Source organism: Trichosurus vulpecula, chromosome 8 (assembly GCF_011100635.1).
Source record: "Trichosurus vulpecula isolate mTriVul1 chromosome 8, mTriVul1.pri, whole genome shotgun sequence".
NCBI classification, from domain to species: Eukaryota; Metazoa; Chordata; class Mammalia; order Diprotodontia; family Phalangeridae; genus Trichosurus; species Trichosurus vulpecula.
In genome coordinates, this window is record NC_050580.1 from 115762115 (window position 1) to 115775796 (window position 13682).

Here is a 13682-nt window from a genome sequence, read left to right on the forward strand (position 1 = left end):
TAATTTAAAATGGTCTAACTGGAATGAGACTGAAGTGCCATGAAATTAATTTTAATCCCCAGTTAACAATACATTTTCCTTCAAAATGATTTTTTAACTAAAAAAATTGATAAGATAGGCTGGAAATGATTAAAATGTTGTTGCAAAATATCACAAAGTGAAGGAATTTAAACCATTATAATTATTTGCTTAACCTCTATGCCCTAACACCAGCTCTGGGTTTTCAAAGACATAGTTTAATCATGGGAGGCCTCCCACAAAATCACTTTTGGCTCCAACTCCAACTCCTAGGAAATATACATCTTGGTTCATGTCTAGGTCTCTACAGAAAAGGTAAAAATTTTCCATGTAAGCACACCAGTTAACAATACATATCCAATATAGACTATTTCATATCACAGAGAATACAAAAAAACCCCAAGGCCCCAAAAGACTCCTAGAAGAGCATATTAAACAGTGAAGCAACTCAAAACCTTTGCTAAGGGCCACATTGGCTTGGGGGAACCTATTACAGTACCCCAGTATCATAGAGCCTCTGGTTGTTGGGATTCCTTTCTCATTGGACAGCTAACTCACTACTGGTCAAAGGCAAGGCTCATGTTTACTTCTCCTAGACACTCCCTTTTCTGTCTGGGAAATTTCCTCATTTTCCCACTCTATCTGGCTGCTGTTATCTTTGAGGTTCTGAGGCTTCCTCCTCTCCTGGGGCCATTTTGTCACCCCTCCAAGATCTCTATTGTTTCTCTGTCCCAGAGGTTCTACCACTGTCTCTCCACCAGAGGAGATTAATTCCTCTAGGTTCACTCCTGACTTGGTTCTTGTAAGAATCTGCCGCAACACCCCCCACCCCATAAAATTAAAATAAAAAAGGAGCAATAGCTATAAAAATTTTTAAATGAGAAGCAAAAATAAAATTTAAAAAAATCTGTCCCAAAAGGGGAAGTAACAGAGTTGCTCCAAAGTCAGGAAAACCCCTTTTTAGAGACCTGTGAGCTATAGGAATCAGTGCCAAGAGATCTTAGCAACCTTGTGGTTTAGGCTCCTTTGAAAAAAGTTGCTCTTGGGGTTGCAAGAGGATTAACTTCCTTCACATCACACCTGCATGGATTGCACAGCTCTCAGACGTTTGGGGCAGGGCCACATCTTCTACTCTACATCATGTCTCTGTCCCTTACTGCTCTCCTTGGAACATGAACTTCTCTCCACTGCTGACATCTCTGGGGTTCACAGGCCCCCTGGGAGGCTATGTAGATACAGACCCTTCACCCTGCTCAGGGATCCAAGCCCTCTTCCTCTAGCAAGCGAATGACTTTGAGATTGATCCAAAACTTAGAACTAGTTAGTTTCTGTTCAGAGGTTCCTGCCCATATTCTTCCAGTTGGATGTGGGCCATTTCTCTCCTATAAACAATTTCTGACCAGAATGAGTGAAAGGGAAATCTATTTTAGGATATATTTCTTGATAGACAGTAGGATTCTCTATCCCCTAACCACCAAACAACCCAGGTGGGTTGTAATAACATTCTGTTCTCTGTGTTAGTGAAGCAAAAAAGTCAGCTAGGGCCAGGGGTGATATCTATCTCTCACTAGGGAGCCCTGGCACCCAGCTAATCTAGTCACCTCTCTGTTGAGGGCCCCATCCTCATTCTTTGTGGCAGCCTTTTGAGCCAAAGGGAATGACATTATAGTCTGGATCAAGATGGTTGGTACAGTAGCTGGGGATAGCTAGAGTCACACAAATCCAAACAATACAGAGATGCTCCAAAGGCAAAATCCTTCAATATTATATACTGGGTGAATAGATTAGGTACACAATATTCAGTAGTAAATGATCACAGTAATCTAGTGTTTAACAAACCCAAAGATCCCAGTTTTTGGAGCTAGACAAAACTCCATCCATGTGCATTAATGTGTCTATTTGGAACTTTGACAAAAACTTCTGAGAAAACTGGAAAGCAATTCAGCAGAAACTAGACATAGACCAACTCCTCAGACTGTTTACAAAGATAAGCTCAAAAGGGATACATGATTTAGACATAAGGGTACTATCATAAGCAAATTATGGGAGCATGGAAAAATTTACCTGTCAGCTCTATGTGGATAAAGGAAGGTTTATAACCAATTAAGCAACAGGGAGGATTATAGAAAGTAAGATGGATAATTTTATTACATGAAATTAAAAAGGTTTTGCACAAACAAAAGCAACATTGGTTTTTAGAAGAAAAGCAGGAAATTGGGGAAAATATTATAGCAAATTTCTCTGTTAAAGGCCACATTTCTCAAATATATAGAGAATTGAGCCAAATCTATAAAAACTAAGCCATTCCCCAATTGATAAATGATTAAAGGATATGGACAGGTATTTTTTTTCAGAAGAAGAAATCAAAGCTATTGTTGTATGAAAAATGCTTCCAATTACTAATAATTAGAGAAATGCAAATTAAAACAACTCTGAGGTACTATCTCACACCCATCAGACTGGCTAATATAATGGAAATGGAAAATGACAAATGCTAGAGGGGATGTGGAAAAATAGATACACTAATGCATTCTGGTGGAGTTGTGAACTGGTCCAACCATTCTGGAGAACAATTTGGAACTATGCATAAAGGGCTATAAAAACTGTACATACCCTTTGACCTAAGCAATACTGCTACTAGGTTTTCCCCCAAAGAAATAAAAGGAAAAGGACCTATATGCACAAAAATATTTATAGCAGCTCTTTTTGTGGTGGCAAAGAACTAGAAATTGAAGTGATGCCCATCAACTGGGGAATGGCTGAACAAGTTGTGGTATATGAATATGATGGAATTCTATTGTGCTATAAGAAATGATGAGCCAAATGGTTTCAGAAGAACCTGGGAAGACTCGATGACCAGAACTATATCAATACTCTGATCAATAGAATGATCCATGACAATTCCAAAGGACTCATGATAAAAAATGCTGCCTACCTCTGAGAACTGATGAACTATGAGTACAGATGGAGGCATATATTTTTACTTTTTTAGATTTTTTGCTTTTTTTTTGCAACATGGTTAATACGGAAATAGGTTTTACATGACTTCACATATATGATGGTATAATATCATTTGCCTTCTCAGTGGGGAGGGGAGGGCCTATGGGGAAGGAAAGATTTTGGAACTCAAAATTGAAAAAATGAATGTTAAAAAATTAACAAAAAAAGAAAATGTAATCTTTAAAAAAGATTGTACACTGGACTTCTGTTGCTAAATTTGTATTGTTGGAGATTGAGAGAGGATTTCTAAACATACGCTTACCTAGATCTATGGTAAGAGGTACCTTTTAAAACTCCATCTATTAACAGATAAAATCCCCATCTTCCTACTTTCTAGAATGGAATGGAGGAATATCTTGCTCTAAGCGAAGAGGTATATGAATATACAAAAGGGATTACTTTTATTTACTTAAAGGCATAGAATTTCCCTGTTTGTGGGTGGATGACACCATGGGTTTTTCATCAAGCCAATGTACATTGTAAAGCCTCCTAAATGAGATCCAGGATCACTCAGAAAAGCTTGTTCTAACTATCCACATCAGAAAAAAGCAAGCAGATGAAGAACCCCTATTATCCAGACTATGGCGTGCAACTGGATGGACGATAGAGACACAGAACCTATTCATCAGCATATTTATATCTTGTTCAGGGACTGAAGGTAGATAACAAGCTGGGCCAAGAATTGAACAGGCAGAGGAAATACAGGATTGTTGCCTTCAGGAAATCACGAAATTACTTTAATAATATCAAGCTGCTTGCTGAAATAAAGGCCTATCTTTTCAACATCAATATTCTTCTTCCTAGTGATAGTATACAGCTGCAACTCATGGATCACTTACAATCTCTGAAGAAATGAAGCAGAGGGTGACCCAAAGGGCAATGGAGAGGAGCACAGTGGCCATGAAGAAGCCTCAATACACAATGAATAAGAAATTATACAGGAGAAACAATGTTGAAGATGCCATCAAAGAAATGTATGATCAGGAAAAAAAAGAGGTCAGTCACAAAGCAAGTGTCAGGAACAATGAATGAAGAACCCATGCTTTTCACTGTATTTATCCAATTGCATTGTATTTATACAATTTAAGGAGAACGTGGAGAAGGCCCCAACACACTGGATGGATATACTATACCGAACTTATGGGAATACATGGCCAAGAATGTAACAGATGGGCATGCATGAATGTGTTGCAATTTACCTTTTTTGAGGGAAAAATATATTGGAATATAAGAGCACTGATCAAATTGCTCAAATTCTGGAGCTTCTACTAAGTATCCATTTGCATCCTGGAGAAAATCTAAAAATTCCTAAATGATTTGGGCCTTAGTGAACATGGTGGTGCTAGACAGGCAGAGGAAGGTCATTAGGCACCTCTCCATCCTTCATAGCAAATGTAAAGATAGGCTTTAGAGACAAGGTTCTGTACATGCCATATATAAGGCAGCTAGATGGTGCAGTGGATAGTGAATAAAGTGCTATCCTAGAGTCAGAAAGATTCATCTTCTTGAGTTCAAATTAGATCTCAGATACTCACTAGCTGTATGACCTGGGCAAGTCACATAACTCTGTTTGCCTCAGTTTCCTCATCTGTAAAATGAGCAGGAGGAGGAGATGACAAATCATTCCAGTATTTTTGCCAAGAAAACCCCAAATGGGATCATGAGGAGTTGGACAGAACTGAAACAACTGAACAACAAGAAGACGCTGTATATAGGGATAGAACAGGTATTCTTAAGAAAGTCCTGTTTAAAAAGATGTATACACTTCATTTAGGAACAAAAGAAGTTTAGCCTCCTGATAAATGACCATTAGTTGTTTTCCTCCAGGAATAATGGCCTGTCTATCTAGAAGCACATGGTTCTTTCTTACTCAAATCTTAGTCTTAGTCACCCCACTGCAGTGGTCACAGATCATCATTAGGACACCTGCCTCCATCCCACTTATGCTAAATTAATGAGGAAAACTCCAAGATGTGGATATCTTGAATGGCCTACAATGACCTTTATTTTTTATTTCCATGTGTCATCTGTCCCTTTCTGAGAAACAGCAATACAAATCTATTCATTCTCGAGACATGGTGACATGCAAGTATTTCCTTCTTTAATGAGTCATTGTGGATATGTATAACCAAATATGAAGGGCATAAAGGACTGCCTGTCCCTTATCAACTTTGCATATCTGCAACACAAATAGGAATTGCATAATAATTACCAGTACAGCTACTTTCTCAAGGCAGGAATATATTGTCTCTGCAGTGTTTATTCTTCTTTTGAAGTCTGCTCAATCAAAATTTTCCACTCGACCATGTTATGGTAGCTGTATTGTACCAATTCCCAGGTTATTCTCCTTTTTAATCCCTGGCTCACCACCTTTCCTCCCCCGCTCCTGTCCTTCTACTAGTGGACCTTAATATCCACTTAGATGCTCCTCAAACTAACTGATTCCTCTGCTTTAAGCTCCTCCCCATACCAGTCCATCCTACACACTGTGGCCAAATTCAGGCCCACACTCCAGGTACTCTACCATGGCTCTCTTCACACCTAAGGAAAAACTACTACTATCCACATGGAACCAACACTTTAGGTATATCAACACAAAGTTCTCTTACGATTAACTTCTTCCATTAGAAAAATTATAAAACCTTTTGTGAGGTAGTACCACAAAGTAGCTTGAATAGAATAAATTTAGTGAGAACTGCCAATTTCCTGGCTGGCTTATAGAAAGAAGGGGACTAATATAGGCTAAGAAATTATTGATAATAGTAACTAGCATTTACATATTGCTTTAAGGTTTATGAAATGCTTCACATGTATTACTGCATTTGATCCTCACGATAACCCTGAGAGGTAGGTGTTATCATTATCCCCATTTTACAGATAAGGAAACAAAGAAGCTAAGTGGCTAATGCAGGTTTTGAACTCAGGTCTTCTTAACTCCAAGTCCAATATTATGCACTGTGCCACTCAGCTGCTTCTAACCAAGAGAGTAGAGAGAACACAAGGTTTTTTTACATTACTGAATGCCTAAATCCTCTTCCAAAACAACTCGGTGTAGGTTTTAGGTAAAACCAAATAACACTATGGTTTTATCCAATATAAGCAGCTTGTGGAATATGAGTTCTACAAAATTTAGGTGGGCAAAAGACAGCTCAGGGCAGTCTGATTTACATAAGTTCCTAAATATTCAAAGAGGTTCAAACTTTTGCTTAGAAGAATCAAGATACAAAACAACAACCACCACAACAAAAACTGAGGCTCATGCAGAATTCAGAGTTTAGGCCCTTAAAATACAAAACCTTTTTGTGCAAAGTTAAAAATCATCAATTTTTCCCCCAAAGATGCAGGAGTTACTAAGACATAAGTACTATTCTGCAATAAATACCCTATTTAATCATTTGCAGCTTTACCATATTTTATATTTTTATTTCTGAGAGAAAACTTGGGAATCCTTTAAAAAAAACAAACCTAACCCTCCAATATTTTCAGGGCTATTCCAAAACATCCAATATTTCCTTTTTAAGTGTGCACTTCAAGCCATTCTCAGAGAAGAGCACTGAAACTGCTAAGTTCTGCCTTTGTCTCTAATTTTATTATGAAATATATTAGCCTGAAATGCTTTTCTGCCTCACTAAAATACATCAGCTCTGCTAAATTAAGTCTGAGAGAGAGTACAACTGAAATTAGAACTTAATAGTATTGTGATAATAATAAACCACGCAGCATTGTAAATGTATGGACCTATACTTTGGTAGTATGCAAATAGTGCCATCTCATGGCCAATTAATCTTACTGTTTTAAATGGTTACCAACTAATCTCTCAAGACAACAATCAGACAGACAGCTGGAAAATTCCAATGAACAAATTTTCCTTCTCAGTAATATTCCTACAAAGGTAGAACTCCTGTGACTTCAGAAATTAGCATGAGTTTCATATATATTCAAGAAAGATAATGTGAAAAAACCTGTTCCCGTTATACTCTGATAAATTTTGAGAGAGGAATCAGCCATAATACTTTATTAGTTATACTACTGAAAATTTAATTGATTGATATTTAATTTAATTAAGAGAAATACTGCTGTCAAATTTCAAGTGGTACTTATCAATTTCAATACATCTTTGAAGTATTTAACACCTTCCTTTAAGAAAAAATATGTAAATATGGTGCCAGGTATAATTCCCACCAAGCTAATTTCTATCCTCAGGCTCTCTGAACTCAGGATAACACCCCGGGGAGCTATCTATGCCCACAGTTAAGAACACTCTTGCATTTTACTCTTTAACAACATTTATTGTGCTTAATATTCCTTTAGATTGTGCTGCCGGTAGGAATATCACTGATAGAAGGGCCCTGATTCTCAAGCAAAAGGATTTCTAATGTAATGGAAAGTAAGAGAACAGGATAAGCACAGAATTACCCCTTCACTGGTTTTCTGCAAGTCTGAAGACGTGTTTCTTGTGTCATTGCCTGCATCTCCAGCCTCAGAGCCGCTCTTGTTTTCTTCCTCTTTGCAGTCCTTGTCATCTTCATCTGCTGGAGATTTCCGTGACTGCTTAGAGGATTTCTAAACATTCAGATGGGTTAAAAAACAGAGTCAAAAGCTAAAATTCAAGTTAGAAAGCAAGAGAAGCCCATCAAATGTGGCATGAAAAAGTCTTCTCTACCATTGGGCAATTCACTGCTTGAGAGGCTTTCTTTGATGCAATGCAGTGCAGTAGGAAAAACTAAGCTGAGAGTCAGAGGGAAAATGAGCTTTATGTAATCCTGGAACAGCTACTATCTAATGACCTTGGGAGAGTCATTCAACCTTTCTTGGACTTAGTTCTATCATTTAGAAAATAAGGGAGTGGAAAATAAGGCACTGGACTAAATGATCTCTCAGGTCTTTTATGGTACTAACATTCTCAACTTGAAGCTCAGAACAGTTTGTGAATTTAGCATACATTGCAGATATGCAAACAGAACAGATAACCTATTAAGTTAGCCATTGCCTCTGGTAGAGAATTTTTCCGTAGGGGGAAACAGAATATGGCCATTTGAATTGAATCTCCTTTTGGGTTACATTAATGGAATAGACAGTATTCTATTTTTGTCATTTCTACTTTTGTCACTTAGACAAAACTTTAAACTTTGTCTGGTGATTAAGCACCAAAAGATACAATATGAGAACATCATTAGAAAAACTAATTGTTAAAAACTACTGACATAATGAATTTTAATCATTTCAATTATACCTACTTAAGAACCAAGGATCATACTGGTAGATGAGTCCTATTCTCTTGTCATTAAGTACTTGAAATTAGAGTAGGAGAAAGAAAGAAATTGCTGAAGTCTGAATTTTTAATGGCTTTCCAGCAAGAGATGTTTAACTGAATAACCATGAATTCACTAATAAGTAGATCCATACCAACATACCTTAAAGGAAAGTATACACTTAACAACTCTATTAACATTTTTCTTTTAAGGATTTATAAGTCCCTTCATTATGTTGTTAGATAAAAGTGATTTAGTAACTGAAAAAATCTCTGAAACGGATCATCAAATTGGTGCTTAGCCATACAACCAATAAAAAACATGCAATTTCTGAAGAGAAAAAGTCTACTTGATAGATATAAGACACAAAATATAACTGAACCAAAAGAAATACTGTTCACTTAAATTCTCTACAAGATTCTATTTTGCTTGACCAAATCTACTAATCAAGCCCAAAATGGAAGTTGTAATATTGCTAAAATTGGGTGATTTTCACATTAGATAACAGAGTTAAACATATTTACATATATAATGAGAAATTTGATTATCCATATTTATCCACACTTAGATAATTTAGAAAATATTACAATACAGAAAAAAGAAACACTTGCTTTTTATTCTGCTAGTAAATAATGAAAAGATGATTTTTTAAAAATATAGCAAATGTCTAGTAGTGCCAAAGAGGATCACTTTGTAATAAAAGACCGAATGTGAGAAAGTAGCATATACAATAAACTTCTAAAGGCATTTGGGGAAATTAGAATGTTCAAAATCTGAATCAAGGCTAGGGTATTATGATCACATAACATATGATCTTCAGTTCACATTACCTAGACAGAAAAATGATGATAACCTCTAATCACCTTGGAGCCAAATTTAGGTAGAACAGTACTCCTTCACTCCTCATCCCACTCATAATGGGACATGTTCAGCTTTTTTTTTAATACCAAATCTGTGATTTGATTGATGGAGGTTCTCCCAGTGAGGATGCTTCCTCTATCAATGCAAACCAGTAAATACTCTGAAAGAGAGAGTTTTATATCTCCTGGGGCACCAAGTGATGAAATGGCCTGCCTTCATTCACCTAGCTGGTATGTTTCAGAAACCAAACTTGAATGCAAGGCTTTCTAACTCAGAGGCTGGCTCTCTATTCTCTTTGCCACAATGTCTCTGGATACCTGATTAAATCTAACTTAAGTTGAATAGGTAGGGAGTGCCTCTAATTTTATTAAGGTTATATCTGGTACAGATTACCTGTGACTAAAATATCTGTTAAGACTGTGACATGGAATAAGAGATAAACATTCCCCTCACTTAAATGTTCATTAAATATTTTATAGAGTAAAATTTTTTTCTTTTTGTAACTTAAAAGGATAAATGTAATTTCTAGTGTTTTTATTTGTGGGCCAAGAATTTAAACATGTGTCTAATGTGGCATAACAATAGAGTGGAGAGAATACTGGACTTGGAGTCAAGAGACACCTGAGTTTGAACACTATTTCTAATTCTTCCTGGCTGTGTCACTCTTGGAAAGTCACCTAACCTTTATGAAACTCAACTTCTTCATTTGTATACTGAGGATAATAACACACTACTTGCCTCATTGGTGGTTATTGTTAGGAAAGTGTTTTACGAACCTTAATGTGCCATTATATCTTTTAGAATTCTTAGTAAGAGCTTAAAAAAATAGAACTCTTAGTAAATGAGTGAAATATTTCTTAGTAATTTCTGAGTTAATATGATTCCTTCCACCAGCATCAACCCTAGGCTCCCTTATTAGGGGTTGTCTTACCAATAATAAAATGAACCTATGATATTTAAGGTCATATTTTCTATTTCCCACAAGCCTTCATTAAATCCTTTTCTTTTGTTAGATTTTCCAAACTTATCTTTATATTCTTTATAAGGGAAAAGGTCTTTGGACCCCAGAAATGCTCTGCAGAAAAGACACGGGAAATATGACTGTCTTTTCAAATATTAAGTGCACTACACTTAATATCTTGCAATGTGAACTAGTGAATACAATTTAAGGCACCACCAATACTATATGGGAGTTGATTAAGCCATAGGTTATTCAAAATAAATATATGTGGCTTTAGAAATGAAGCTTAGAGATGAAGAAGACTTAAGCCTACACGGAATCCAAGTCCTTTTGCAGAATAACAATAACAATGGAAAATGAAGACTGACAGGAAAAAAAGCTGGATTTCTACTTTGCAAGTAACTACTTTCTCCCTACCCAAAGTAAAATAATGTATTTTATCAGGAGTACAGAGAAAATTGCTGAATTTAAACTTTACAACCTGCTTGCCACTTTGAGCATATTTAGTAGGCTGGCCAAAAAGAAAAAAGATACTGTGGAGGGATGATAAATATTTAGTACTTATTTGTAAGAGATTCTTAAAATATAGCTAACCTATTATTATATAAACACCAAACAGAATTTAAAAAGAATACCTGTGTGACAAATCAATTATGATAAACCCAGTAAGAAAACTCCCCTGTCTTTGGCAATCAATTTAGACACTACCTCCTACTCTGAAGCTTTGTTTAGTTTCTACAATGTCATTTGAGCTTATCTCATTCAGTAAGTTGTATTTCATTAGAATTTACACTCCTGTAGAACGACAAATACAGTCTCTTGTTTTACAGCTAGAGTTCAAACTCCTGGTTGTTGGGGCCACGTCTTATGGGTCTTTTGAATTCCCCAAAGAGAATGTATGTGTAACCCAGGGCTATACATAGAGTAGGTACCCAGTAAACACCTGTTAGTGACTAAGTAGACCAGAGGGGAGGGTGCCATTTTATCATGCATGTGACATTAATAACAATGGGAAAAGCTCCTCTGTAACCTTTGAAGTGTATGATTTTTTCCGTTTTGAGCCAGCTTTTTCATTCTTTCTTTTGCCTTTTCCATCTTCTTCTACTCTATCACCTTCTTCCTCACTGCTGGCATCTGCAGTATTTCCTCCTTCACCCTCAGTTTCTGAAGAGCTCTGTTGCTGAATTGCCTGAAAAATAATAAAAGATCAGCTAATTACATTGTGCAAAGTACCACAGACACACATACTCACATGGAAATAGTGATAAGAAATGGCTATACTTTAGGCATTTTACTCAGAAACAGCTTGGCTTATTCTTAAGGCTCTGGAGAGAAAGGTCTGGCAGAAAGAGTTTCCTCCAGTGGCCACTTAAACATCAATGATCAGATGAAGAAGCTTTAACTCTGAAGGAACCAATCAAGTTTTGATGATGGAAAACTTCACATTAAAGTCATAGTCAGTCACAGCATTAGGAGCACTATTTACTGAAAACATTTAGCCGGTCTTCTGGAGTAGAGAGTTTGTGTTCCTAGTAGGTAATCAACCAATTAGCAGAAAGAATATACATCTGCATAAGATCATTACAGCATAAAAGCTAAAACTAAGAGACGAGATATGAAGGAAAATAATATAAATTATTTACCTGGTATCCAGTAAACTTGACTCTGGGATTATTTTCTATTTCCCACAAGCCTTCATTAAATCCTTTTCTTTTGTTAGATTTTCCAAACTTATCTTTATATTCTTTATAAGGGAAAAGGTCTTTGGGCCCCAGAAATGCTCTGCAGAAAAGACACGGGAAATATGACTGTCTTTTCAAATATAATACATCTAAAACATCAACAGCAACATAATCAAAGCATTTTTCACTTGAATAACCCAATGTACACACTAATTTTAAAAAATACTTGTCAGGTAAAAAACAAGTGTATTTTAAGAAACAAGTACCCTAAGGTAGTTCATCAAAAAGGTAAGCACCAAAGAAAACAGTCCTTATCACTTCTTAACACCATCCTTACCCCCAGTGCCTAGCACAGTATTTGGTATACAAAGGCTGTTTAATAAATAGATTTTGAAAGAATGGATGACCAATTTTTTATTTTTTATCTACTTAAGACTTACTGTAGCACGGCATAATAGATAGAGTGCTGGCCTTGGAGCCAGGAAGACCTGAGTGAATTTGACTTACCTTCAGACATTTTCAGGTTCTGTGTCTCTGGATAAGTTATTCAACCTTTCAGTGTTCTAGGCAATTCGATAAGCTATGAGATATAGAGAAGGGCTGACTTGCATTGGTAGAATTTCCTCATCTGGAAGTTCGTTACATCAGTGAAATCAAAGGTCCTATCCCTATCCCCAAGACTTATTTTAATGAACATTTTAAGGCCCATTGATTCTTATCATACTACCAAAATTTATAAAATAGAGAGTAATGTAATAATAGCAACACTAGATACAAAATGTAATATAACAGTAAAAATCAACTACACATTAACTCATTATCCCCTAGTAAAACTTCTAGAAACTGAAAAACATTTATCTTAAAAGATCAAAATGCTACTGAACAAACAGTAATAAGTTCTATCTTGCATATTAAAATCAATCATTAGCTAAGATCTTAAAAGATCAAAATGCTACTGAATAAACAGTAATAAGTTCTATTACACATATTAAAATCAATCATTAGCTAATGTCCTATCATCTCCTCACTAACAACTCACCCTCTCTTAAGCAACCTTGGAGTCTCTAAGTTGGAGGAGAATTTAAAGACCATAGGATCAGAGGATTTAAGGTTAGAAGAGACCTTAGAAATAATTTTCTTTCTGTAAAGCTATACTCTTGACAGATAAGGAAATTGAGGCCCAGAAAGGTTCACTTTGTCCAACTTCCTATCCAATAAAGAAATCATTTTTATTGCAAACACCATTAGCCCTGGAAGTCACACCTCAGAAGCATTTTCTGCTCCTGGGGCCCTTCCCTCTGAGGGCATAGGCTCTTCCTAGTCTTCATTTTCAAGGGGCACGCAGACTGGCCATCACTTCACTCCCTACCAGGCTTCACTGTTCTAATCTTCTCCAGCACCAGGTATCTTCCTGGTGGTTTGTTTTTATGTGTTTTCTCCCTACCCCTTTTCTACTTCCTTTTATGTGTTTTTGTCTTGCCCATTAAAATGTAACCTCCCAGAGGACAGGGCCTGTCTTTATTTTGCTTGTATTTCTCTTCCCAGTGCTTAAGCACAGTGCCTGGGACAGAGTAAGTACTTCATAAATGCTTGTCGACTTGAAACAGGTTGGTAGAAAGTTCTTTTCTTATACTGAACAAAAACCTACTTCTGTCACTGGTTCATTTACATTCTGGAGTATTATAAAATACATTTTCATTCTCTTTATATATTTTTTCTCTTTAAATATTTAAAGATTGTTATCACATTTCCCCTAAGTCTTCTTTCCTCCAGGCTAAATATTTTCAGTTCCTTTCACTTCCCTTCAATACAATAGTCTGTAGATCAGTCACTAGCAATCTCTAATCTCTAGTTTGTCAAGGTTCCTCTACATATGTATTGCCCATTACTGAACACAATACTCCAGAT

General features: G+C 36.3%; 1 protein-coding gene across 1 annotated transcript in view; it reads right to left on the reverse strand.

Moving 5' to 3' along the window:
* The window catches only part of HDGFL3 (HDGF like 3), an 84749-nt gene that overhangs the window by 9775 nt on the left and 61292 nt on the right, over window positions 1-13682 (reverse strand). The window contains exons 3-5 of the mRNA XM_036737144.1: window positions 11736-11874; window positions 11123-11281; window positions 7435-7581 (exon numbers count right to left, since the gene is read on the reverse strand). Of these exons, the coding sequence (XP_036593039.1) occupies window positions 7435-7581; window positions 11123-11281; window positions 11736-11874 (445 nt within the window). The remainder of the gene's footprint in view (window positions 1-7434; window positions 7582-11122; window positions 11282-11735; window positions 11875-13682) is intronic.